Source organism: Fundulus heteroclitus, unplaced genomic scaffold (assembly GCF_011125445.2).
Source record: "Fundulus heteroclitus isolate FHET01 unplaced genomic scaffold, MU-UCD_Fhet_4.1 scaffold_198, whole genome shotgun sequence".
NCBI classification, from domain to species: domain Eukaryota; kingdom Metazoa; phylum Chordata; class Actinopteri; order Cyprinodontiformes; family Fundulidae; genus Fundulus; species Fundulus heteroclitus.
In genome coordinates, this window is record NW_023396609.1 from 102,685 (window position 1) to 127,185 (window position 24,501).

Here is a 24,501-nt window from a genome sequence, read left to right on the forward strand (position 1 = left end):
TTCGAGAGGAGATTGGGACAGATGATGTGTTTTTACTTGGTGAACACATTGTTGAAACACAGTTTGGCATTGACAACCACCAGTCAAATTTGATGTCAGTAGTTGTGGCAGCATTCCTGAAAATCAGGCTGCATCATATTGCAAAAATGGCATCCCTGCAGTACCAAAGTGGCAGCACTAGAAAAAAGCTCTGCAAAACAATTCTGTTTCAAGGGTTTTAGATAGACACGCTTTATATATATATATATATATATATATATATATATATATATATATATATATATATATACACATGTATATATATATATATATATATATATATATATATATACATGTATATATATGTATATACATGTATATACATGTATATACATATACATATATATATATATATATACATATATATATGTATGTATATATATATATATATATATATTGAGAGAGAGAGAGATGTGTGTATAATTTGTGTTTATTATATTAATATGTAACTGTAAAATATATAACTGCGAGTATATATCTCATGTTTTTGTTCTGAATAAATATGTGTAATCTGAATGAAAGGTCACGATCACTGTGAACATATGATTTAAAAGAGATTTGAGCCGCCTCCTATTCATTCTGACAGCAGCTGTCTGATCTGTGGTCTGACCCAAGATGGCCGCCCTGTAGGCACGTCGGCCCAGCGGCCGGCAGCGTACAATGGGGCGTCTACGTATGTGATGTCTATGTCTGGGACAGTGGGACAGTAACTTATGATGACGCTTCCTGTCCACGTGACGCCAAAGCGGAGAGGACCCGATCAGTCGACCTTTTCCTGGGAGCGGGCGAGGAGGCCAGAGACCGGGGGCGCCCAACCGGGAGAGTCAGGGGCTCCACCACTGAGCTATATAATACACTGGAGTGCTGATTTTGCATAAAAAACTGAAGTCACTGGCCGCCATATTGCTACTCCCTACTCTCACAGAATCCCACAGGATTTGGTTGCAAAAACAAGCAGTTTTCTGGCTGAGTGAAAACGTTTCACAGGTAATTCTACAGTCAGTGGATGTACTAACACTATCAACCATAGACATAATATAAGAGTATATACGTATATATGTCTATGGTATCAACTACTAGGAAATTAGGTGCTGAAATATTTTACATGTTATATATATATATATATATATATATATATATATATATATATATATATATATATATATATATATATATATATATATATATATCAAAATATTTCGCCATATTCCCTAGTTACTGGGGGGAAATAGGGAGTACCAATATGGCGGCTGGTGGCTTTAAAGCGACTCGTTCTAACAGCGCTGCAGTGTATAATAGAGATCAGTGCTTCTAATACGTTTGTATAACGAATGTCACCCGCGGTAGGCAAGTACCAGAGACTTGTCGAGCATTCCACTGTGCATTTAAAATTACATTTAGATAGCAGCCGTAAATTAGCACTGTGCAGACTCAATGTTGGCATATTAAACGACTTTTAATTTAAAGAGAGTATGAAACGGCATTTACAAACTTATTTAGAAAATAATGATTGTAGTGTAAATTCTGTAATATTGTGAGATGCATCTAAGACAGTCTTACGAGGCTTTATAATATCAAAAACTGTTTCAGCTAAAAATGAAAAAATTAAGAAATTAATTACTGCACAAAACAACTTATGGAATTTGAAAAACAGTATAGTGAAACAAAGAACCAACAATTGTAAAAATAGACCACCTAGGCAAGAAATGTATTAATTTTACAGTAAGGAAGTAGAGAAGAAACTCAGGTTTACAAAACAAATATTACGAAGCAGGATCTAAGGCCTCTAAATACTTCCTTGAAGACTTCGCAAACATCAATCAGATGTGAGTATTAATAAAAGAGCCCATAATGAAACAAACAATATGTGACCCAGATGGAATACAAAAAGCATTTGAAACATGGATAGTTTCTTGAGTCAATTAGATCTACCGTCACTTGGCAAGCAACATAATGAAAAATGAACCAAACCTATCACTGTTAAAGAAACTGATAAGGCTATCTCTTCTGTGAAATCCAATAAGAGCCCTGGACCTGATGGGTTTCCTGGGGAATGGTATAAATCAATGAGAAAACAACTGATTCCAATTTTGGCACAACGTTTTAATCACACCTTTAAGGAGGGTTTCCACCCCAATCCTGGAGGGAGGCCACAATCTCAACAATTCCAAAAGACTGGAAGAATTTGCCTCAATGTGGCTCCTCTAGGCCCATTAGTGTCCTGAATCAAGACTATAACATTTTTGCTGCCATATTAGCAAAGCAGATGGAAGAGATCATGGACTTCCTAATTGAGGAAGACCAAACTGTGTTCATCCCAGGAAGGCAGACACAGGACAATACAAGGAGTACACTCCATACTATGGAGCACATACACAAGCACAAATCACAGGCTATTTTACTTAGTGTGGATGCAGAGAAGGCTTTTGATTCAATTGGGTGGGGCTTTCTCTTTAAGTTTTAGAAATGCTTGGCTACCATCAAAATTTTATTCATACCATCAAAACTTTGTATACATCCCCATAGCCAGAATCAAGTGACCAGAAGCTAATTCAAACCAATCCACCTGCGTCGTGGTTGCTGTCAAGGCTGCCCGGCTAGCCCAAGCCTTTTTATTCAACCACTTGCACAAATTATACAAAAAGATCCAACTTTACAAGGTATAAACATGAATGGCTCAGAGAACAGGATATGTCTTCAAGCAGATGATGTCTTGATTAGCCTTGAAAACCCAGGCTCTGGGATTCCTACATTGATGGATTTACTGCAGAAATACGGTCACCTGTCAGGTTACACCCTTAACATTGAAAAAACACAAGCCCTTGTGTATATTTATGAACCAACATCTGCATTTAAATTAAAATATAAATTTGATTGGGACTCTAACTCCATGAAGTACTTGGTGGTGAGACTAACAAAACATTTTATGCAGAAAATTACCAACCCATTAATGCATGTATTAAAGCTGATATGTTGGTCTCCTTTATCCTTGGATTTAGGCAACAGGATTATGGCGATAAAGAGTATTATTTTGCCCAGACTGCTGTACCTCAGACTCGTATTGGGAAGACATTCATTGATTGGTAAAGGAAATACTAGGCTTTGATGCAACATTTACATGTATTTCATTTTACTTGGGTAATTTGGATCCAAACCCGTTTAAAGCAGATAAATATCTGTTTTAAATTTTCATGGTTGCGAGTAAAAAAAATAAAGCTATTACCAAGTGTCATGATTTGATTTGTCTTGGATGAACCCGGACACAGCACGCACACACACAGCTGTTTCTGAGAGTTTATTGCAAACAGTGGATGATGGATGATGAGAACCAGAGTCTGTTACAGGACGGGAGTTGAAGGGTGCAGGAGCTGGCTGACAGGAACGGAGCGGAGACACTGACAGGATCCAGAGAACCAGGACTGCAGACGAGAAAAACAACGAAGACAAAAGAACAGGGATCCAGCAGCACAGCATATCGGGTACTTAACTGGGCAGACGAGCAGCGAGACGAGACGGACCAGAACAGGACTAGACAGGCTTGGTGTTGAGGATGACTGAAGATGAGCCGGCGACGACGAACAGACTAAGGTGAGCTATATAGAGGAGTGAACAGGTGGAGCCAATTCAATTCAATTCAATTTTATTTATATAGCGCCAAATCATGAAACATGTCATCTCAAGGCACTTTACAAAGTCAAATTCAATCATATTATACAGATTGGTCAAAAATGTCCTATATAAGGAAACCAGTTGATTGCATCAAAGTCCCGACAAGCAGCATTCACTCCTGGGGAACCGTAGAGCCACAGGAAGAGTCATCTGCATTGTACATGGCTTTGCTGCAATCCCTCATACTGAGCAAGCATGAAGCGACAGTGGGAAGAAAAACCACCCATTAACGGGAAAAAAAACCTCCGGCAGAACCAGGCTCAGTATGAACGGTCATCTGCCTCGACCGACTGGGGTTACAGAAGACAGAACAGAGACACAACAAGAGAAACAAAAAAGCACAGAAGCACACATTGATCTAGTAATCTGTTCTACATTAGATGGTAGTAGCGGGTGAGCCGTCTTCTCTGGATGATGTCACAGTTAACAGAACGCCAGACCAGGTGTACCTACTATGAAGAGAAAAGAGAGAGAACAGAAAGTTAAAGCAGAAATGACAACACATAATGCATAATTGAAGAACAGTAGAACTCAATATAGTGAGAAAATTAGATCCTGATATACTCCAGTAACCTAAGCCTATAGCAGTAAAACTATAAAGGTAGCTGAGAGTAACATGAGTCACTAGTTATAATTTTTGTCAAAAAGAAAAGTTTTAAGCCTAGTCTTAAAAGTAGACAGGGTGTCTGCCTCACGGACCAAAACTGGGAGTTGGTTCCACAGCCAGTCCAAGGTAATTGCAGTCTGACAGGTGATCCCAACCAGGGCTGCACTGGGAACGGAGCAGGTAGGAAACGCCCAGAGTGCAGCCATCCAGGCTGCATCATGACACCAAGTGATGGCTTACCAAAGACCCCCCAAATATAAACCAGTGGTTTACCATAGTGAAAAGCATTCAGTCCATGATCGCTTAACCTTTTTACTAAGGCTTCAAAAACTGAAGGGTGATGTCCTCTGGGAGAAATGGACCACCTAACTCATGTTACAGGTATACTATGCAACCGGGGTTGATTTTCCAGCGAGGCTCCCCCCAGAGGGCGAAAGTAAAAGTGCACTGTCATAAAGATGCTCAGCTGTTCTGGTTTCTCCGTCAAGCCAGGCGCGGTTGTTCTGAGCTTAGCAGACAGGAGAACGCAACGAAAAGTGGAAAAAACGGCAGTACAAACAATGACTAACACAGTGAAGGTATGAACATCAGGGTTTTCCTGCAGCGCTATCTTGGCGAGGCGGTCGCCTCGCCAAGCCGCGGCCGCCTCGCCAGTTTTATTATTATTATTTTTTTTTTTCATGTTGGCGAGATGCTACCGCCACCGCCTCGCCGGGGCCGCCAACATAAAAAAAATATTAATAAAAAAAATAATAATAAAACTAGATATGCTTGCATGTTTATTTGACGTTAACACGCGGTTCTTTGTTGTTGCTTTCGCGCGTGCATATAGTGAATGGCAGGGCAAAAACACATGGAGTTCTCGCCGTAAAGCAAGACCGACTCTCGCGGTCTTGAACGAGACTTCTGAGCCTGTGTGTGCGGGCCGAGGGCTCCTGCAATGGGGTACCGCGCACGTGACGTCACCGTCTCAAGAGCAACGCCCCTTTTGCCGCTTAGGTAGGGCATACAGGAGAGAACGCACGGATAACGGATATGACCGACTTTACAGCCGTTAAACTTTCCCAAGACGATGTCCCAGGCACACGGTTTACTGGTCGCACTGTCGAAGTACACACCAACCTTCAGCTCAAACGATGGCTTGAGGTTCGAGGGCTTAAAAAGACTGGAAAACTGGCAGAGATGATGAACGGTAAGCTTTGTTTTTTTTTCCTGCGCGGCGATCATGGCAGCGTCAGCCGTTTTTTTTTGTTGTTGTTTGCAATCACCGTCCAGGAATGGGTATATGTTAAATGTTTGTCTCATTTGAAATGTTTTTGAGTAGGCTATCCTGGTAGCAGGCTATCATGTTAGCGCCTGCTACCATGATAGCCTATATGCGATCATGGTAGCAGGCGCTACTTTATTAACATGTCGGCCACCAAAATACTCTTACCTTGACTTGATGTCGCTGGAATTGGGTCAGGATGTTCTTCGGTTGGGCCCTTTCCTCCGACAAAATGCTTGCTACATATGTACTTGAATTTGGTAACTTTTTCCGGGTTGAACTGTTGTGTAGGCCGACCGCCCCGGTCCCAGCGCACACATTTCTCCTTGGCACTCTTGAAGAAAACATCCTTCATATGCGGCCGATCAGCGTACCTCGAGTCGCTGTTGCACGTTCCATAGCAACAATGTTGCTATGGAACGTGTAACCATGGTCTTAGACTTGGAAAAAGCAGTCGTTTACCGAGTAAAACCAAGGCTAACGCACGTCTCTTTTAGAGCAAAACAGCGACGGGTTTCCGGAGTTTGCCCCACTGCGTACCACGTGATGTGACGTCATCGTGACGTTGTGTTTCTAAAAATAGCTCACGCGCGGTACCCCATTGCAAGTATGGTATTTCCCCCACAGACCACCAGGGCGGCCTAGAAAACCTCTGTTCAACCTGAAATGACTCATTTAATCATCCAAAACGGTATGGAACACATTAATTAACTGAAAAATGTTGCATAGTATGCCTTTAAGGGATGATATTTTATAATAGCCCATTTTGTGGTGTTTGTCTTTGTTTACTCTTATTTCGTATACATTTTTTCCACTTTATTGTACATTTGATACCTGTTTTATACCCGTTTGCTGTTTTTGTTTTTCCATTGTCATCATTTGTATTATTACTTATTCCAGTGTTGAACAGCAAAACACATTAAAACAGTGAAAACACATTAGAAGTAACCAATTTTAAATAGTTTCCTCCCAAACTAACGTTCCCTGTTCATCTCTGCAAAACCTTATCCTTTGTGTCCATGGATTGTTTGTAGCAAGCAGTTTGGCTGTTGGCAACAAGGCGACTGCTCTTGCTCTCCTATATGCCTGCTCCAGGGCACTTCTCCATGGTTTCTCTGGTGCAGCTGCACTCGGCTTGAAAGTTGGGAGCAGCTTTCGGTTAAGTTTTCTCCAGCAAAAGCTGAGCAACAAACAATGACTAACAGACGGTTTTCTGTGGTTGCTGGCTGACGGCTTCAATATCTGTTTTCACATAAAAACTGTACTTAGCTTTGGTTTGAGTCTGAGAAAATATTGGCAGCTCTCCACTGTGAACTCCATGCAGGTCCCTGGAAAAGAGAAGGATGTCTGCCCGGTGTGGACCACCTTCTCTGGAGGGTTCCACGAAAAAGAGAGTGTGCTGTGACTCTCCACGCTGGGCCACCATCTTAGGAAGGAGCCACAGAGACGGGTTTTGTAGAATGTCAGGAGGCGTCCTGGTGTGAGGACAGTCCTAAGGAGGAGACTCCTTAGCTCATGTTTCTCATGGATATCAGATTACAGTCTGATATCTTTATTCGTCATGGCTGAGGTCCGATAGTGCCATTTTGTCAAGATTATTTCAACCAATAAATGGTTTAAAAAATAGATTAAAAAAAGAAGCCATCATATCTTTTGTTAAAGTTGACTGTATAATAGTGAAATGAGTTTGTACCTAGAGAATAACGCTGCTGAGTAATGAAAATTGATTTCTAAAACCCAGAATGTGCCTTTATTGATTCATGTATGGTCATACAACATTTACTGATTGAAATGAATTAAACTAAACATCTAAACTTGCAGAACACATTTTAGACTCTTTTTGTCTCATTACATTTGTAGGATTATTAAATCTTAACATACAGACTAAGCATTTTTGGTAAATTACTGATAAATGCTCAATTGTGAAAGTAAGAAAAATGTGATTTGATTGACTGGTTTATCAGACTTAACTGGCAAGTAAAAAAAATATTGTTGTTACCCTATTGTTAACAGTTCCATTAGTCAAACCCACCATGAGGACAAAAAAGAAGTTCATGCAGTGGGTTAACACTACACTAGCATGCTTGTGGTGCACTGTCACTGATGAACTAGAAATCTTTCTAAGGGGTAATAAGCATCCTGGATAGAACACTCCAACGCTCAGATCCACGGTGAAACAGAATTCTGATGGCCTCAGTCAGTAGATGGCGTTTCCTGAGTTTCCCGATTGACTGAAACAGGCAAAAAATAAACTGTATTGCTCAAGATTGTTTTCAAATCTAATTGTATTTTAGTAAAGAAAGAAAATATTCTCCAGATAAAGAGGTATAAAATAAACAGAGTTCAGTAACGATGTAATAAAAATCTATTTACCTTCCTCTCTTGCTTTCATGCGGGCAACAAAATTGTAGCTCTTATTCCTTCGATAGTTCTCATAAGGATCATCTAAGGACACTCCGACACCTTTGTACTGGTCCCATTTATCCCTCACATCTCCTCCTTTGATGGGGTCCTGGATACCTTGTTCCTTGGCCCCCAAGCCTCCAGAACCGCTCCAACCTAAAGCCAACATGGCATACCAGTAACACAAGCATAACTGTTAAAGCATTCACAAGAGAAAAGATGAACACTTTAAGCATTGCAGATAGAAAAATGTTGTTTGTTAAACAGTAAACAGAAATGAATGAGCATACCCATCTTTAATAAAAGCTGGTGTCCCTTGTTCTCCTCTCCTAATCTGGAATCTCCAGATGCTTTGGATGAGGAACTGCCCAACACTGGAGTAGAGCTGTAGTGAGAAGCTGAGATTGGCATCTTTTTGTTTTGTTGCATATATTGTGAAGAAAATTGATCATGAACTCACGAAGGAGAAGAACTTCGGGATTTGGGACGACGTCTCTTATTTGGAGAATTTGAGTGGGATCTGGATCTGGAGCCAGAACGACTCCGAGAAGACCTGGATCGACTCCTGGACCTGAAGGGAGTCAAATTACATAAATATGCAGTTAGGAGAAAGCAACTATTTCTAGTATACTCACGCATAAAAAAAACCCCTCAAAAACCAAAAGGACCCCCCCATTAAATAATCTGATTTTCGATGAAGAAATGTCAGTTATTATTTACAGACTTTGTATTCAACTGAATGGTGGTTTGTCCTGTCTGTCTCTGTGTTGTCCTGCGACAGACTGACGACCTGTCAGGGTGTAACCCGCCTCTCGCCCACTGACAGCTGGAGATAGGCACCAGCACCCCTCGTGACCCCATGAGGGATAAGCATTGCCTTGTATGCACATATTTGCATACACATACACACCACAACAGAATTACCTTTCAGAGGAACATGTCTAGTGAAGAAGTAACTCATAACTTTATGTTGTTGTTAGCAAGAGAACGTTTTGATCTGCAGGACGTTCTTTCCTCCATGTTACTCCTACGCTTCACTGCTCTGACGGTGACATTTTAAGGGCAGGGAGGGGCTAAGCCCTGAGTGGCAGCTGTTCCCATAGAACTACAACATTTTTCTATAAGTCGCACATTCTTTTCATAGTTTGGCCAATCCTTCGACTTATAGTCAGGTGCAAATAATATTTCCATATTAAATATGGAAGATTTACCTACTATGAAGAAGGTGTACCTTCTTCATAGTAGGTACACCTGGTCTGGCGTTCTGTTAACTGTGACATCATCCAGAGAAGACGGCTCACCCGCTACTACCATCTAATGTAGAACAGATTACTAGATCAATGTGTGCTTCTGTGCTTGTTTGTCTGTCTTGTTGTGTCTCTGTTCTGTCTTCTGTAACCCCAGTCGGTCGAGGCAGATGACCGTTCATACTGAGCCCGGTTCTGCCGGAGGTTTTTCCTTCCCGTTAATGGGTGGTTTTTCTTCCCACTGTCGCTTCATGCTTGCTCAGTATGAGGGATTGCAGCAAAGCCATGTACAATGCAGACGACTCTCCCTGTGGCTCTACGGTTCCCCAGGAGTGACTGCTGCTTGTCGGGACTTTGATGCAATCAACTGGTTTCCTTATATAGGACATTTTTGACCAATCTGTATAATCTGACCCAATCTGTATAATATGATTGAACTTGACTTTGTAAAGTGCCTTGAGATGACATGTTTCATGATTTGGCGCTATATAAATAAAATTGAATTGAATTGAATTGAAAATAGTAAATCATACTGACCAACAAGAACCAAGTAGTAACCATTAGCATCTATAGCCGTAAGAGGGCGCTCTATGCTTGTCAAAACTATATGCTGCTCTTGTACCACTTAAAAATTAATTGAAACATTAACTTTTAGACAACAAAGACAGAACACTGTCTGTATGTTGTTTCGCTGTTTCAGTCTGCATTCACACAGCAGAGCGTTGCGTAGTGCAGCTTGAAAGGAGAGCCCAGACGGAGACAGAACCCTGTTATTGGGCTGTCCGTGAAGCTAATAACAGCTAGCCCGGACAACAGCTTTGTTTTCCAGGCTTTTTATAAATTGGCTGATGCCGCACCTAAGCTTTATGTTGTTCTCAAACATCCGTGTCACACTGTTAGCTTAGCACGTAGCACCGCTATGCTCACGGTCTAATTTCAGCGCAATTTTGACAACTTTGAGGGTAACAGGCCGTTGAGAACTTTCCAGGTTGGAGTTGGTAGCTTGTAATATTAATGTACCCCATTATTCAGCCGATTGTGGATGCAGTTGTGTACAGTTTCACACTATAAGGTGCACTTAAAATCCTTAAATCTTCTCAAAAATTGATGGTAAGCCTTAAAATCCAGTGCGCCTTATGATTACCGTTGTGCTTGCGGACCAACTTTATGTGGTACAATGCTCTCAAAAATCTGTTAAAATTTGTAAGTACGACTTTGGTAATCAACAAAGCTGTTTCGTTCAATGGATATTCGGAACATTACGGTGCACTGTGTCACTACCTGATCAGACCCCTGAGCCGTCAAGAGACTGCCTGACTGTAATGTCGAAACTAGAAGTTGTTGTGCCATATGAACGCCATGATGAATAATTGATGTCAGATTGAATTCTGACAACAGCCACAAAAGGTATTTCACCCCTGCTGCAAACATGGGACCCTCACAGGCATAAAGGACAGCCTCTCTCTCAGCAGGATTCTCCTGTGGACCAACCCCTCACAGATATAAGGTCAGAGCACATCTGATCACCCCTCTCTTCAGACTCTAAGCTGCCCAGATCACCTCTCCCTGGACCCTCCCTAGTAGTTTAGTTAAGTTTCACTAGCCTAGTAGAGAGGATTTATTGATCGAAATATTGTGTTTTCTAAGATAAACAGCATTATATAGTGATGTTCTCTGGATGTTCATTTTATTTCTGTTATTAAATTCTTGAACTTGAAAAGAAGTTGTCACTCCTTTATTCTATTTGTGTGCAGGTTTTGCTGTTAAAAAGATCGCTAGTGCTCGAATTCATCCCTTTCAACAATTGTCTTGATATCAGCTTAAGAGCTGATAATAACCAGACAATACTTAACAGTTATTTAATAAACATTAAATTTATTTTAAAAAAGTGCATAATTGCACAACAAAGTGCATTCATGTAAAGGCCCTCACATACTCAGCGTCCCTCACTGTTCTCATTGACAGGTGTGCGGTGGGAGCCTGCTGGCAGCGTTGGAGGAATCTTTAGAACCTGCGCAGTGTCTGAACTGTTTAGAAGCAGTAGAGCTTTCTGAGATATCTAAAATTTTTGCTTCATCTAAACCTTCTACCTGTATGTTAGACCCAATCCCAACCAAGTTGTTTAAGGAGGTATTCCCTCTGATCAGGGGCGCTATTTTAGACATGATTAATCTATCCTTGGTAAATGGATATGTACCACAGGCTTTTAAAGTAGCTGTTATTAAACCTTTACTTAAGAAACCTTTTCTTGATCAAAATGAGTTAGTAAATTACAGACCTATATCCAATCTTCTTTTCTTATTTTAAATTCTTGAGAAAGTGGTTGCTAATCAACTTTGTGAACATTTACAAAGTAATGACCTACTTGAGGAGTTTCAGTCAGGCTTCAGAGCTCATCACAGCACTGAAACAGCTCTGGTGAAGGTCACTAATGATATTCTCATAGCCTCAGATAATGGACTTGTGTCTATACTTGTCCTGTTAGATCTCAGTGCTGCATTTGATACAGTTGATCACAATATTCTCCTACAAAGACTTGAGCATACCGTAGGGATTAAGGGGAAAGCATTAGGCTGGTCTAAATCTTATCTGTAGGACAGATTCCAGTTTGTTCATGTTAATAAATCTTCTTCAAACTCCCGTCTACTTTTAAGACTAATCTTAAAACTTTCCTTTTTGACAAAGCTTCTAGTCAGAGTGGCTCATGTTACCCTGAGCTACCTCTATAGTTATGCTGCTATAGGCTTAGGCTGCTGGAGGACATCAGGGCCTATTACTCTCACTCTAATGATTTCTACTGTTCTCTAGTTTTGCATTGCATTGCATTGAAATGACTGTTGTAATTTCAGCTTTTAACTTTTTGCTCTCTCTCTTTTTTCTTCATAGTAGGTACACCTGGTCTGGCGTTCTGTTTACTGTGACATCATCCAGAGAAGACAGATCACCCGCTATTACCATCTAATGTAGAACAGATTACTGGATCAATGTGTGCTTCTGTGCTTTTTGTTTCTCTTGTTGTGTCTCTGCTCTGTCTTCTGTAACCCCCAGTCGGTCGAGGCAGATGACCGTTCATACTGAGCCCGGTTCTGCTGGAGGTTTTCCTTCCCGCTAATGGGGAGTTTTCCTCTCCACTGTCGCTTCATGCTTGCTCAGTATGAGGGATTGCTGCAAAGCCATGGACAATGCAGACAACTCTTCCTGTAGCTTCAAGAGTGAATGCTGCTTGTCAGGACTTTGAAGCAATTAACTGGTTCCCTTATATAGGACATTTCTGACCAATCTGTATAATCTGATTGAATTTGACTTTGTAAAGTGCCTCGAGATGACATGTTTCATGAATTGGCGGCATATAAATAAAATTGAAATGGAAAAGAAACGGCTCTAGGTGCTAAGCTAGCTAATCAAACATTTTACCATCCATTCTGCCGCTTCGTCCCACTGGCAGAAAGTGTTGGAATTGTAGGCATTTGCCTCAAGAAATGTAGGCAACAGTACGCTCAACTATGAAGGTAAAATGCCACGGAATATCAGCGCAGAGTCCACCAAGCTTACAGAATGTACACAGTACGCCCGAGTATATGAGAGCCGTTAGGCAGCCCGAGCCCAGAGTACGTCCTAGTAACAATAAACCTCGTAAGTTAATTCAATATAAAAGTTAAGCTTATTTTGGCCATATGTTAGAAACAGGGCAGTGTTGTCCAACTACTATGTCCTCCCAACAGAGACGGCTAGAGAGCTGTGGACGTGACGGGGCAGAGTGATATTACACACTTGGGAAGAATATTTGGTGCACCCTATAATCTGGTGTGCTTTATATGTGCACAAAGACACACCAAGACACGTTAATTCAAAATGGGCCTTATAATCCTGTGCGCCGTATGGTCTGAAAAATACAGTAAATGAAGTATTTGCGCACAACATGTGATCATGTGAATACAGACAGAAACTAGCCTAATGGTAAAACATAGCAAATTTAATGATTTCAGCCATTTTTATAAAGACTGCACTGTCTCATCAAAAAATAAATCAATATTCCACAACAGTGAATCAGATACAGTGCACCCCTTAAGGCCATCTGGTCACCTCCGTAGTATCAAAAACAGAGCTGAATATATAGAAATGTATAATATGATATAGAAATGGCTGGTCTACAGCTGCTGCCTGTTATGCTTGCAATCATTTTGATTCTTAACCTAAAGTTGGCAATTACCAGCGATATACTCAAAACAACCAAGGTTTCAATATTGCTGCCGATCAGATGTGTGTGCAGTGCGAGTTTTCAGACCTGGATCGTGAGTAGGAGCGAGAGCGGCTGCCGGAGTGAGATGATGGCGAACGTGATCTGGAGGACTTTGAGGACTGAGAGCTTGAGCGAGAAGAGGATCTTCTTCGGCTGCGAGAGCGACTCCTGGAGCGACTTCCTCCATGACTACAAAAACAAACAGAATTGCAAAATAAAAACAGGTTGATAGAAGAGCAGACATAGCATTTTAGAGGGCTGGCAAGTCACACTATTGCTGGTTGACAGGAAGAAGTGGTCACACTGACCTGTGTGACACCGAGCGTAATACACTGAGCTGCTCCAAGGCACTCACGAACAGCATGGCCAACCTGGTGACTTTGGCACCATATTTAGTGGCTTTTCAGACCCTCTAGCAATTTATTTTCAACAAAAGCAACTAGTGACAAATCTAGAAAGTTTCTTTTGTTATAGGTGACTTTAGCGACATCACATAAAAGCAATAATTGATCTGCAGTTGGTCTTGAGGCACAAGCAAGTACTGCTGTAAGGGTTCACTGTGGGTACCTCTGATGGTAAAATTTCATGTATGCCGTATGGATTCAGGCAATGTATAAAAATGCATAAAGCCTGTGAAAACGACCCTAATATTAATATATGTTGCATTTGGACAGTGACATAGTTAATCAATAGAGTTTGGCTTTCATGTTTAATGTTCCAGATACTCAGTACATGACCAGCGTCATACATCAACCAAGCTTACAACTTTAGCTGGTGAAAAATAGCTTAAACACATGAATTCAAATATAGATAAGAGACTCACCTATTTCTTTTCTCCTGTTCCTTTTTTCTCCTAGCTCTCATTTTGGCCCTGAAGAACTCATACAGGCCATTCTGCTCCCAACCTTCACTGCAGACAAACAAACCAAAGCTGCCTGTAATATCTAGGCAAGTTCTGCTCATTTGTAAAGCACCATTCATAAAAGCAGGCTTTACTGCTCTTTACTTAAAGCACCCCCATAAGGTTTTGGGACCTTCCAGCTGATCGTAGTAAATCTTATCAAAACAAAGACTACTGTGACGGAACAGAAAAATAAAACAATTAAACTTAGTCTACTGACTATATGATTTATGTCTTAAAAAAACTTATTTAATGATCAAATATTCAGATTTAGAAATTTTGGCTTTGTGTGATTTATTTCCCCTCACGAAAAACATAGATAGATAGATAGATAGATAGATAGATAGATAGATAGATAGATAGATAGATAGATAGATAGATAGATAGATAGATAGATAGATAGATAGATAGATAGATAGATAGATAGATAGATAGATAGATAGATAGATAGATAGATAGATAGATAGATAGATAGATAGATAGATAGATAGATAGATAGATAGATAGATAGATAGATAGATAGATAGATAGATAGATAGATCTGTGTAAACTAAAAACATAACTGAACTTTCTAACAATGTCAAAGGGTGAAAGTATGCTTAGAAATGGGCTCCTCTTGCTGACTGTGTGCGGGGGAAACAAAGCAATTAACAAGAACTTCTAATAACCAGCCTGACAACAAGATTTTGGACATTACTCAAATGGTCCTTTTTGTATAACATGAAATCATCTGTGTTTGTCAGGAAATGAACCAAAACATGGAAAATGATTATTTTCATGCAGTCTAAACCAGTATTAAAACCAAAGCGTAGGTATGTTTACCTGTTTCTAGGTCGATCATGTGATGGAGGGCTGTAGAAAGCCTCCACAGCAGCTAATAGCCGATCACTGGGTGGCATAGGAGGGGGTAACCTGATATCTTTGGGGTCCAAAGGTTTATAATCACAGTCCTCAAGCTGTGTAAAGACAGCACAAGTTATGATTGTGAGTTATGCAGACTTCAGTGGTTATACTTTATTCATATAGTACCTTTAACAGGATAAAAAACCCAAAGTGCTTCACAATAAAACAAGCATAACAAAAAACAGAATAAAACAAGAAGAGATAAAAACAGCATTCATGCATCGTACAGCATTAAATTAGTAAAAGGCAATCTGAATAAATTGGTTTTCAAAGCAGTGCAAAGATGGATGCTAGCATTCCACCGCGCTGAAGGACCTGTCCCCTCTGGTCTTAAAATGATTTCATGGAAGCATTAACAGGAATTGACTGGAGGATTTCAAGCTGCGAGAAGGGGAGTATGGCTACAGAAGCTCAGAGATGTATGCTGCAGTTACGACCACACAGGCTCCTTCAGCGAAGACAGAAACATTCAAATGAAATCTAAAGGGTACCAGTAGCCAGTGTAGAGAGAAAAACTGGAGTAATGTGCTGTCTCTTTGGTGTGTTAAAGCAGCATTTTCAACTGACTGGAGACGGTCATGAACCAGCTTTTTCAAACCGGATTTTTGAAATCTTAATTATAGGTCCTAATAATTATAGGACCTATAATTATAGTCCTAATGATAGGACTCTCCCTGGTAGCCTCGTGAGACCATCCTGATCTCGCGAGCTTTCAAGGTTTCACTCGCAGATCAGTCTAGCTACTCTCCGTTAAAGAAAATTTGGAGCCGTTCACCAAACGAACGTCCAATCAGCGTTGGCTTTGAGGCGGGTTGAGGTGTGACGCAACGGGAAGCGCGACAGTTCAGTCTAAAGAACATGGCGGCTTCAGCCGATGAAACTAGCGTTAGCGTGGCTATCGAGCAAGTTTTATCAGAATTACAGAGTATTTCTTTGCTGAGCTAACGAGCCTTATTATTCGACGACGAATCTGATTGGTTCATTTGGCCCGTCTATCACCAACATAGGCCAATCAGCTAACCAGTATTTTCGCCCCTTCCCAAAATTACTTCAACGGAAGGTTTCCAGATGGATATGCGGAGCAAATCTATCTGGCGGAGTCAGGTAATCTCCCTGTGGCTCTACGCTTCTCCAGGAGTGATGCAATCAACTGGTTCCCTTATATAGGAATTTTTTGACCAATTTGTATAATCTGATTGAATTTGACCTTGTAAAGTGCCTTGAGATGACATGTTTCATGAATTGGCGCTATATAAATAAAATTGAAATGAATTGAATTGAAAAAAGTCTTCAGCTTTTTCAAACATAAAAAGCTGAAGACTTTTTTAGGATCTCTAATTAAGATTTTTGAAATCTTCGACTTTATAAGACCCTGCAGAAACCCTGACAAGCTGATAAGGGTCACCCGTAAATGTTCTTCATTTTATGAAGAGCCCTTATTTTGCACAGTCTCCCCTATAGATTCAAGCATAGTCCCCAGAACAGAAGGAACCTTTTTTATCAACTTGAGGTTTTTTAAGTCACTGGATGTGATGCTGCTACCTCAACAGATGACGGCATGAAGAGATTCCACCTTGCTGAAAAGACTTCATGCTCCTCCCCACCCCCCAAATCCCAACTCACTATGGGTCGGGATGCCTTTTTGGCTTTTCCATTAGCAGCGCTTATGTGGAACTACTAATGGTACCAATTGAAAGAGGCGTTTGAGAAAAATCTTATTACCACTGTCCCAAAATTAAAGTCAGCTAACTTACTTTGACCAACGGCGCCATAAGCCCTGCTGGCAGGTCAAAGTAGGGTACGTTTGGAACCAGACTTGGGTCGTCTTGAACAGGCTGCTGTCGATGGCGCATGTGAGGTGAATGACCATTGAAGCCATGTTGAGGTGGGCCAAAGTCTGGGTGTTGGCCTGTACCCCAGGGAGGATGATCAGCTCCTATAGCTGGTGGAGGTATTCGTTGACTGGGGTGGTGGTGAAGTGGTGGGCCTGCAATTTCTGGACAAACAGTTGATTTTGAAATGAGTCTAAATAGATGTACAAGAGCGGAGTTAGTATCACTGGGTTATCGCCTTATGTCCTCACTAACCTCCAGGATATTCTCCCTGAGAATAGTCAAAGCGATGTGAGGTGTAAGGGGGTCTGTCATAGTGGTGCCTTGGAGTAAACTCTTCCTGCACGAAGCGTGGTGGGAATCGTCCAAAATTGTGAGGGGGTGGTGGAGGCTGGTTAAAAGGGGGGGGCTGTGGGTGTGGTGCAAAAGGCCCTCTGAAATGGGGAGGTCTCTATAACAATTACAACATGAAAAAAATAAGCAGATATGAAAATACTGCTATAGTGTCTGCTAGCATATTGTGTCAAGTACATGCCATCACCAGGTAAAACTAAACAGCTCAAAATGTGGTGGTATTCCAGCAGAAACTAAAACTGCATTAAACTCACTTCTACTATTTAAAAGGGAAACTACTGAATAAAAAGATTATTTCTGTGTAAACTGCCATGGGATACCTTAAGCACAATTTAGGCACATCGACTGAGGCGTGGAAATCAGTTTATAAAGGAAACTAAAGTAAAGTAAATCCCATGCATACCTGCATCCGTGGTGGAAAAGGGGGCTCTCTTTGACCCCATGGAGGCTGATCAGTCTGATTCCCCCAGGGTGGCTGCTGATCAAAGGAGTTCCAGGATGGAGGACCCGGCTCAGAGCCTCCTGGCCCACTCCAGGGGCCTCCATCTCTAGGAGGACCTCCACTCCAGTTTCCTGGCTCCCTCTGCTCGTTCCACATTCCCTCATGACTGTTCCACGGAGGACAGGGAGGGGGAGGCTGGTTCAGGTCAAAGGGAGGCTGGGCAAACAAGAGTTACACAGGCAGTAGATTGTGACATCATACCCTACTATTTCTATAGGAACGTCTGAGTAGGGACTTTCTTTCAATGAGGAAGCAAAGACAAAATGCTGGATATTGTTCTTAATAACCCTAATCTTGACATGAGGTGATGATATGGGATGTTTTTGGTCTTGGCTGCTTGATCCTTCATTTTTCTGATCTAGGGCATGGTGTGTTCATGCTATTGCACAGTATATTGTGTAAAGTGACTGCTGTCTGCCTTTTGACTCAAACTGAAATCTTATCAGATGCTAAGGACCACTTGCTTGCATTTAGCCTCCCAGGAAGTGTAAGCGCATTTTACAATTCAAAAACATTTCATCTTGTTGTGTCTGTATGTTATGTGTGAATCTGTGTGAATCTGTGTCTCACCAAAATGATATTATTGTGACATAATGACAAAGATTGTTGAAAGCATAAAGCTAGTATGTTTTCACTTGTGCATGTAGAAAGTCGAGCAGGTGGACTTTTACCGGCTGGTTGGGATTCCAGGGTCCAACATGCTGCGGCTCAAACCACCCAGGCTTGTTGGTTGGAATATCAGGCGGTCCACTGGAGTTTTTGGAGTCCAGGGATCTGGGCGCAGATCCATCAAAGTCCACTGAAGGAGGACCGATCACGGGAGGCTTTACATCTCCTGCACATTATCACAGGGAATTAGAGATTTAAGAAGATTGGGCTGGTTTTGATAACATGCCTTCTTGCACTTGGGTTGAACTTAGAGCTTGTGTCCAAGTTACACTTAGTGAAATTCTGATATTTTATGAATCTATCATTTAGAGCAATGCAATGCAGGGAAAAGTGTTTGTCTTCTTACAAAGTTCTTCTGCTTTTGCTTTTTTTGTTGCCAAACTTAAATGCTTCAGATCAAACTAATTTTAAAATTGGATAAAGATAACCTTAGTAAGTCTAGTGCAAGTGAAACAATCTGATGTTAAGTTATTAGCAAACACTTTAAACACAATGTATTTTTTCCATTGTTCCATCAAGAAACTGGTTTGTTGGCCTAAAACTCATCACTTTGATCTCTTGATCCCTTTCACTCAAATCCTTTCACTCATAAATCTTGACACTTGTGCAGGTTTTGCAGTCCGTGTGATTATAAAAATAGACATAACAAGTACAGGAACATAGTGGAACAGGACCTAAATCACAGCCTTATTGGTTCTTCTGATCAAACATGTACAATAAGTGAAACATGTACAATGTTTCAATAAGTATTGAAACATGTCACCATTTCATAGTAAACATATTTTTAACAGTCCTAAAGATATCCTCCAAATATTATGTCTGTTATGGCAGCCACATTAGAAATGCACCGAACCAGTTTTTTGGAGGTGCCTATTTAAGTTTGTGGTGTTGAATTTACCAACTTAATCAACCCCCCCCCCCCCTCCCCACAACTTACACATTGCCGATATTGCATGATGCAGTGTGACTTGTTGGCGTATCAAGTGTGAAATGTTTCCAAATAGTTATCAGAATCAGAAATACTTAATAATCCCAGAGGGAAATTGTTGTTCCAGTACAATCGCCATAACATACACAAACAAAGATCACAAACATTTAACTCAGCTTGTTCCTGCGTTTGCTCCATGATGCTGTTTGCTCATCACTAGCTGCTGTGCCTGTGCTGCGTGACGACATAACCGGCGTTACAAAAATAGAAGTGAAGTGTATCGTTGTGTATGAATGCTGGATCGGCATCAATTATCCCATCCTGAAAATTAGACAATATCGGTGCAGATATCCAAAGCGGGTATCAGATCAGTGCATCTCCAATTCAAAAGGTTACGTTTTGCTGTCATCTGACCAGACCATGTTCTCCCAGTATTTAACTGATGTCCAAAAGTTGTGCAGCAAACTAAACAGGCTTCAGTATGCCTTTTGCCATGGCCGTCGAGTGCATTTGTAGGAATGTTTCTATTCAGTAACCTAATAGGTTCCTGTTTTGTTATACTTTATAAATATGTCCAAGTTTGATAATGAGTGATAAAAATCACCATTTTTGTTTGTTTATTCAGTCAGTAATGAATATGAGCTGACACAATAAACTGTTAAAATATATGATGTGCCTTTTTTGAAAATCAGCATATTGTAAAAAAAAAAAATTATAAAAAAAATAGTCCCATCATGTTATGGAAAGACCGTCTTCTTACAAGAGAAAAAAGGGTTCTTAAGAATATGGCCGCTTATAAAATTAATTGTTAATTGATTTAGATTAAAGTACTTCTTGATTCTGAGATCGACCAACTCGGAAATACATGCTTAGTGGCCATATTTTCAAAAAATGTGGCATTAAAATCATGATTGCGCCGTTAAAAGTTTTTTTAAGGACTTAAAATAGTCCCTCGGCGACCGCTAGGCTGAAAATCCACACTTTGGGTCGATGACGTAGTTTGTGGGCGTTGCCCAGGTTACACTACAGAGAGTTCAATGAAGTACACCACGAGAAGTTCAGATGGCGATTCACAAAGTGATGATTTTAACACGAAAGACAGCGCAAGCGTCTGTTACGACTCGGGTAAGTCTGACAAAAACATTTTAGGAGAATAAACAGAATGGTTTGCTAATGTATAATTGGAATTGGTGCTCATAATCGCGGTCATGGCTGACCGTTCGGATGTAAACACGGAAAGAACTCGTTAAAGCTCGATTGTCTGGCATCGTTTATGACGGCTGAAATCCGCCAAAACAGCACATAAAAAGATGTACATTTAGCACAAACCATAGCATCAATTTCAGCATTATGTGTTTTTTACTAAATAATCTAGACGTGAGAGCTCTGAGAGCGGACGCGCATTTATCTGTTGCGCCGTGGCGCTCATATTCTCCCGGGGGGGGGGGGGGGGGGGGGGGGGGGGATGGGGACAGGACGAAAGACCCATAGCCCTTTCGGTTCGGAACCCCATGCCGCTCACTACCTCTCAGCAAAGCAGCGCCGTGCAGAGAGGTAGTGTAGAGAGCATGTCGCTTCTCAGCAGGCTGCTGTGATGACGGCGAGATTTCTCCGCTTCACTGCGTGATGAGTGAGGAGAGAATATGGACATTTCAGCTGCATTAAGAAAGACAGCGTTTATTTATTTGTATTTTACAATTTTGTAGACAACAGCTGCCGATTAAACTGAATGTTACAATCATGACATGATTATATGAGTTATTTTACCGAGAAACTGATCAGAAGCACCGTGAAACCCCACCCCCTCTGGCTGCAGCTCCCGACACAGAGGGGAACAGATTTTCACAGGGGAGCTGAATTTCGCACAACACCGGGACTTTTTGGGTTGGGAAATGTGTGTAAAGAGACATTATCCTTGTTGGTATTTGACCAACCATAAGCCACACACTTTTTAGCCATGTTTAATCCGTCTATTTGTCTTTGAGAAAGCGAGTTTGCAACCAGGAAGTATCTTGTTACCATGTCAACAGATCAACGCCTACCCACATATTACGTCATCGGTCATGCAAAATTTTTTTATAAGCCTTGAGCTAAAAAGCCTTAAAAATCCACTTTTTCATCGAATTTTAATTTTTTTTTTCCCTCAGGTCATAATATGTGAACTTTCTAACATTTAGCAACTTGTATGATCTCAGAATCAAGAAGTACTTTAACTTAATCAATAACTTGCATCCCGAGTACACTGCTTGTTGTTTTCTTTCAAACAATTGCACCTGCTATTTCCAGCTCTTTCTCAAGCTCTCAACAAGTAGTTCTTGGCAATTGGACAACTCTTCTGCTAATTCTTTTCTTTTCTCTGTCAGAATTGTAGGAGGAACACCAAGACCAGGTGCTCCTCCTACAAAGTCGAATGATGTTCTTTGCACTTCCAGATTATGTCCCCAACGGTGCTCACTGGAATGTTCAAAAGTTTAGAAACCCTTCTGTCACCGATGCCATCAGAATGTTTTGCAACAATAAGGCTGTAAAGGCATTGAGATAGTTCATTGCTTTTACCCATCATGAGAGGTAATGACACACCTCTTTATAGGCCAGACCTCAGCTACCCTTGTGTCATTTCCTCTTACAGCACATAACTTGATTTCTGAGCTACACCAGGTGAATAATTCATGTCATTAGCACATTTAGAAATGTTTACAATAACAAAAATGGTGACATGTTCAATACCTGTATCCATATCCACTGTATAAAATATTGTTTTTCAAATGTAAAACTAAATAATGGACCAAGTTGATTATGTATTACCTGAAGCTTGTGTTGTGATGGAAGGGGGATTGTCAGCTTCAGCAGGAGTTGTTGTCGGTCTAGCAGTGCCAGTCTGTTGCTGCTGCTTCAGACTAGCAACAAACTTTTCGTGTTGAGTCTTTAACGTCTGGATCTGCTGCTGGAAGGCCAACTGGATGGGCTGCACCACAGCAGCATACTCAGTTATCAGGGAAGCCTGAAAAACCAAACAAGTGAGAAATATTAGAGGGCCAAACTGAATTTACCTACCAGGCTTTCACGAAAATATTGTTTGAGAGATTGCACCATTTCAGTTCCAGAATATATCTACAACATAGAAGCTGTAGCATATTTGTTATTGTGAAGCAAATAAAGAAGACAAAACAACAAACAATAGTTTGCATAACTGTTCACTCTCTCCTGGTACTTTGAAGATTCACCTTTTACAGCAGTTCTAGCTGCAGGTATTGTTGGATCAGTCTCTATGAGCTCTCCACACCTGGCCTCTAGGATTTCTACCCGTTCCTCCAGGCTAACCTGCTCCAGCTCCTCCATGTTGGATGGGTGAACATAGGGTGACCAAACGTCCGTATTTCCCGGGACATGTCCGTATTTCACGTCCTGTCCCGGGCGTCCCGTTTTTTTTTTTAGAAAGTGAGGAAATGTCCTGTTTTTTAAATTACCTTCATTGGACCATTAAATTGACAGGCACTAGGGCACTGCGCATGGCGCTGCGTGTGACGTAATCCCTGAGCCGCGTCAATGTGGGCAGCCCTGTTCTTAATCAGAAGATAGATAGCGTGGCTGTCAGTACGCCAACAACATACCAAAGCTCAAATGTATGTTTACCGACGATTTATAAAAGAGTTTCCCCGCTTTCAGACCGGGTCGAGACACATGGGAGGCCTTTATTGTGCTATTCATTCATTACAGGAATTGTTAAGCATTTTTTAATAAATAAATTTTGAATAAAATTATGATTTGTTATTGGAGTTATTGCTGTTGACTTTTACTGAAAAGCAATTTTTAATAAACCAACTGTAAATATAATGTTATTGTAGGATTACGTAGGCCTATGTTAAGTGAGTGCATGCCACAGACGTCTCTATTCATGGGAACAGAGATCCCCCCCCCCCCCCCAAGGTGTCCTGGTTTTCCCAAATGAAAATATGGTCACCCTAGGTGAACAGCTCTCTTCAAGTCTAACCACAGATCCAGACTTTGACTAAGCCACTCCGACACCTTTAAATGTTTCCACTTAAACTACTTGAATATTTCTATAGCAGGATGCGTCAGGTCATTGTCCTGCAGGAAGGGGAACTTCTGTACCAGTCTCTAATCACAGGCAGACTGACAGGTTTTCCATCCCCCCCTTGACTCTGTCTGTGCTGTTCAGAATAATGATATACTTGAGGCCATGGGATGTATTGGGTTTGTGCCAGACAGAGGTGGGCCTATACCGGGAATTTTTAATAGACCCGGTACCAAGTGAATACAGGGTCAGTATCACTGATATCAACACCGGTACTTTTTATATTTAAGCTTGATGTATCATGAAACTGTTGACCTTTGGTGCTTTTTACATTACATTTTTATATTAAGCTAATAAAAGTACACTTTGTCTGAAAAATATTGTTGTTTACCTATGGTATTTGCCTTACTACCATTTACCGTTTACCTGTTGTACACAAAAGTATTGTTGTGTATGCTTGCATTGTTAATTTGAGAAAACGTAAATAAATTGGAATACATTAAAATTGTCCCAACAAATGTAGACAGTTACTTTATTAATATAATTAAGCTTCAGTTTCCCAATAAAAAGCATGTTTCTCATACCTATAGACATTTGTTAAGATATATACCAGACAATACCCACAACAACTACCAAATGGTGGTAGTTGTTAAATATTACGATTGAGGATGACAGATGGGAAACAATGTGTAGTGGTTGTCATAAGGGAATAAACAGTAACCCAGTAGTAAGATGAACAGTAAGTAAGATGAAGACCAGGTGTGGTGGTGTCCAAGTTTGTAGACAAACCGGCTGTGATGCTCTGCTGGAGAGAATGTATAGTTGTTGGTGACTATTCGCATATACTTTGGGACTGCCCAAAGACACGTAAATTCTGGAGGGGAATAAAGATCGAAACTGATAC

At 40.9% G+C, this 24,501-nt stretch overlaps 1 protein-coding gene across 2 annotated transcripts in view; it reads right to left on the minus strand.

Annotated features, from left to right (window-relative positions):
* Positions 1–7,305: 7,305 nt before the first annotated feature.
* The window catches only part of LOC105921260 (calcium homeostasis endoplasmic reticulum protein), a 63,011-nt gene continuing 45,815 nt past the window's right edge, over positions 7,306–24,501 (minus strand). For both annotated transcript variants that reach the window (XM_036129664.1, XM_036129665.1), the window contains 12 exons: positions 22,367–22,562; positions 18,636–18,799; positions 17,866–18,120; positions 17,364–17,559; positions 17,031–17,272; positions 15,196–15,329; positions 14,296–14,382; positions 13,518–13,661; positions 8,446–8,556; positions 8,276–8,370; positions 7,956–8,141; positions 7,306–7,813 (listed from right to left, as the gene is read on the minus strand). In XM_036129664.1, coding sequence (XP_035985557.1) covers positions 7,776–7,813; positions 7,956–8,141; positions 8,276–8,370; positions 8,446–8,556; positions 13,518–13,661; positions 14,296–14,382; positions 15,196–15,329; positions 17,031–17,272; positions 17,364–17,559; positions 17,866–18,120; positions 18,636–18,799; positions 22,367–22,562 — 1,848 coding nt within the window. In that variant the 3' untranslated portion in view covers positions 7,306–7,775. The remainder of the gene's footprint in view (positions 7,814–7,955; positions 8,142–8,275; positions 8,371–8,445; positions 8,557–13,517; positions 13,662–14,295; positions 14,383–15,195; positions 15,330–17,030; positions 17,273–17,363; positions 17,560–17,865; positions 18,121–18,635; positions 18,800–22,366; positions 22,563–24,501) is intronic.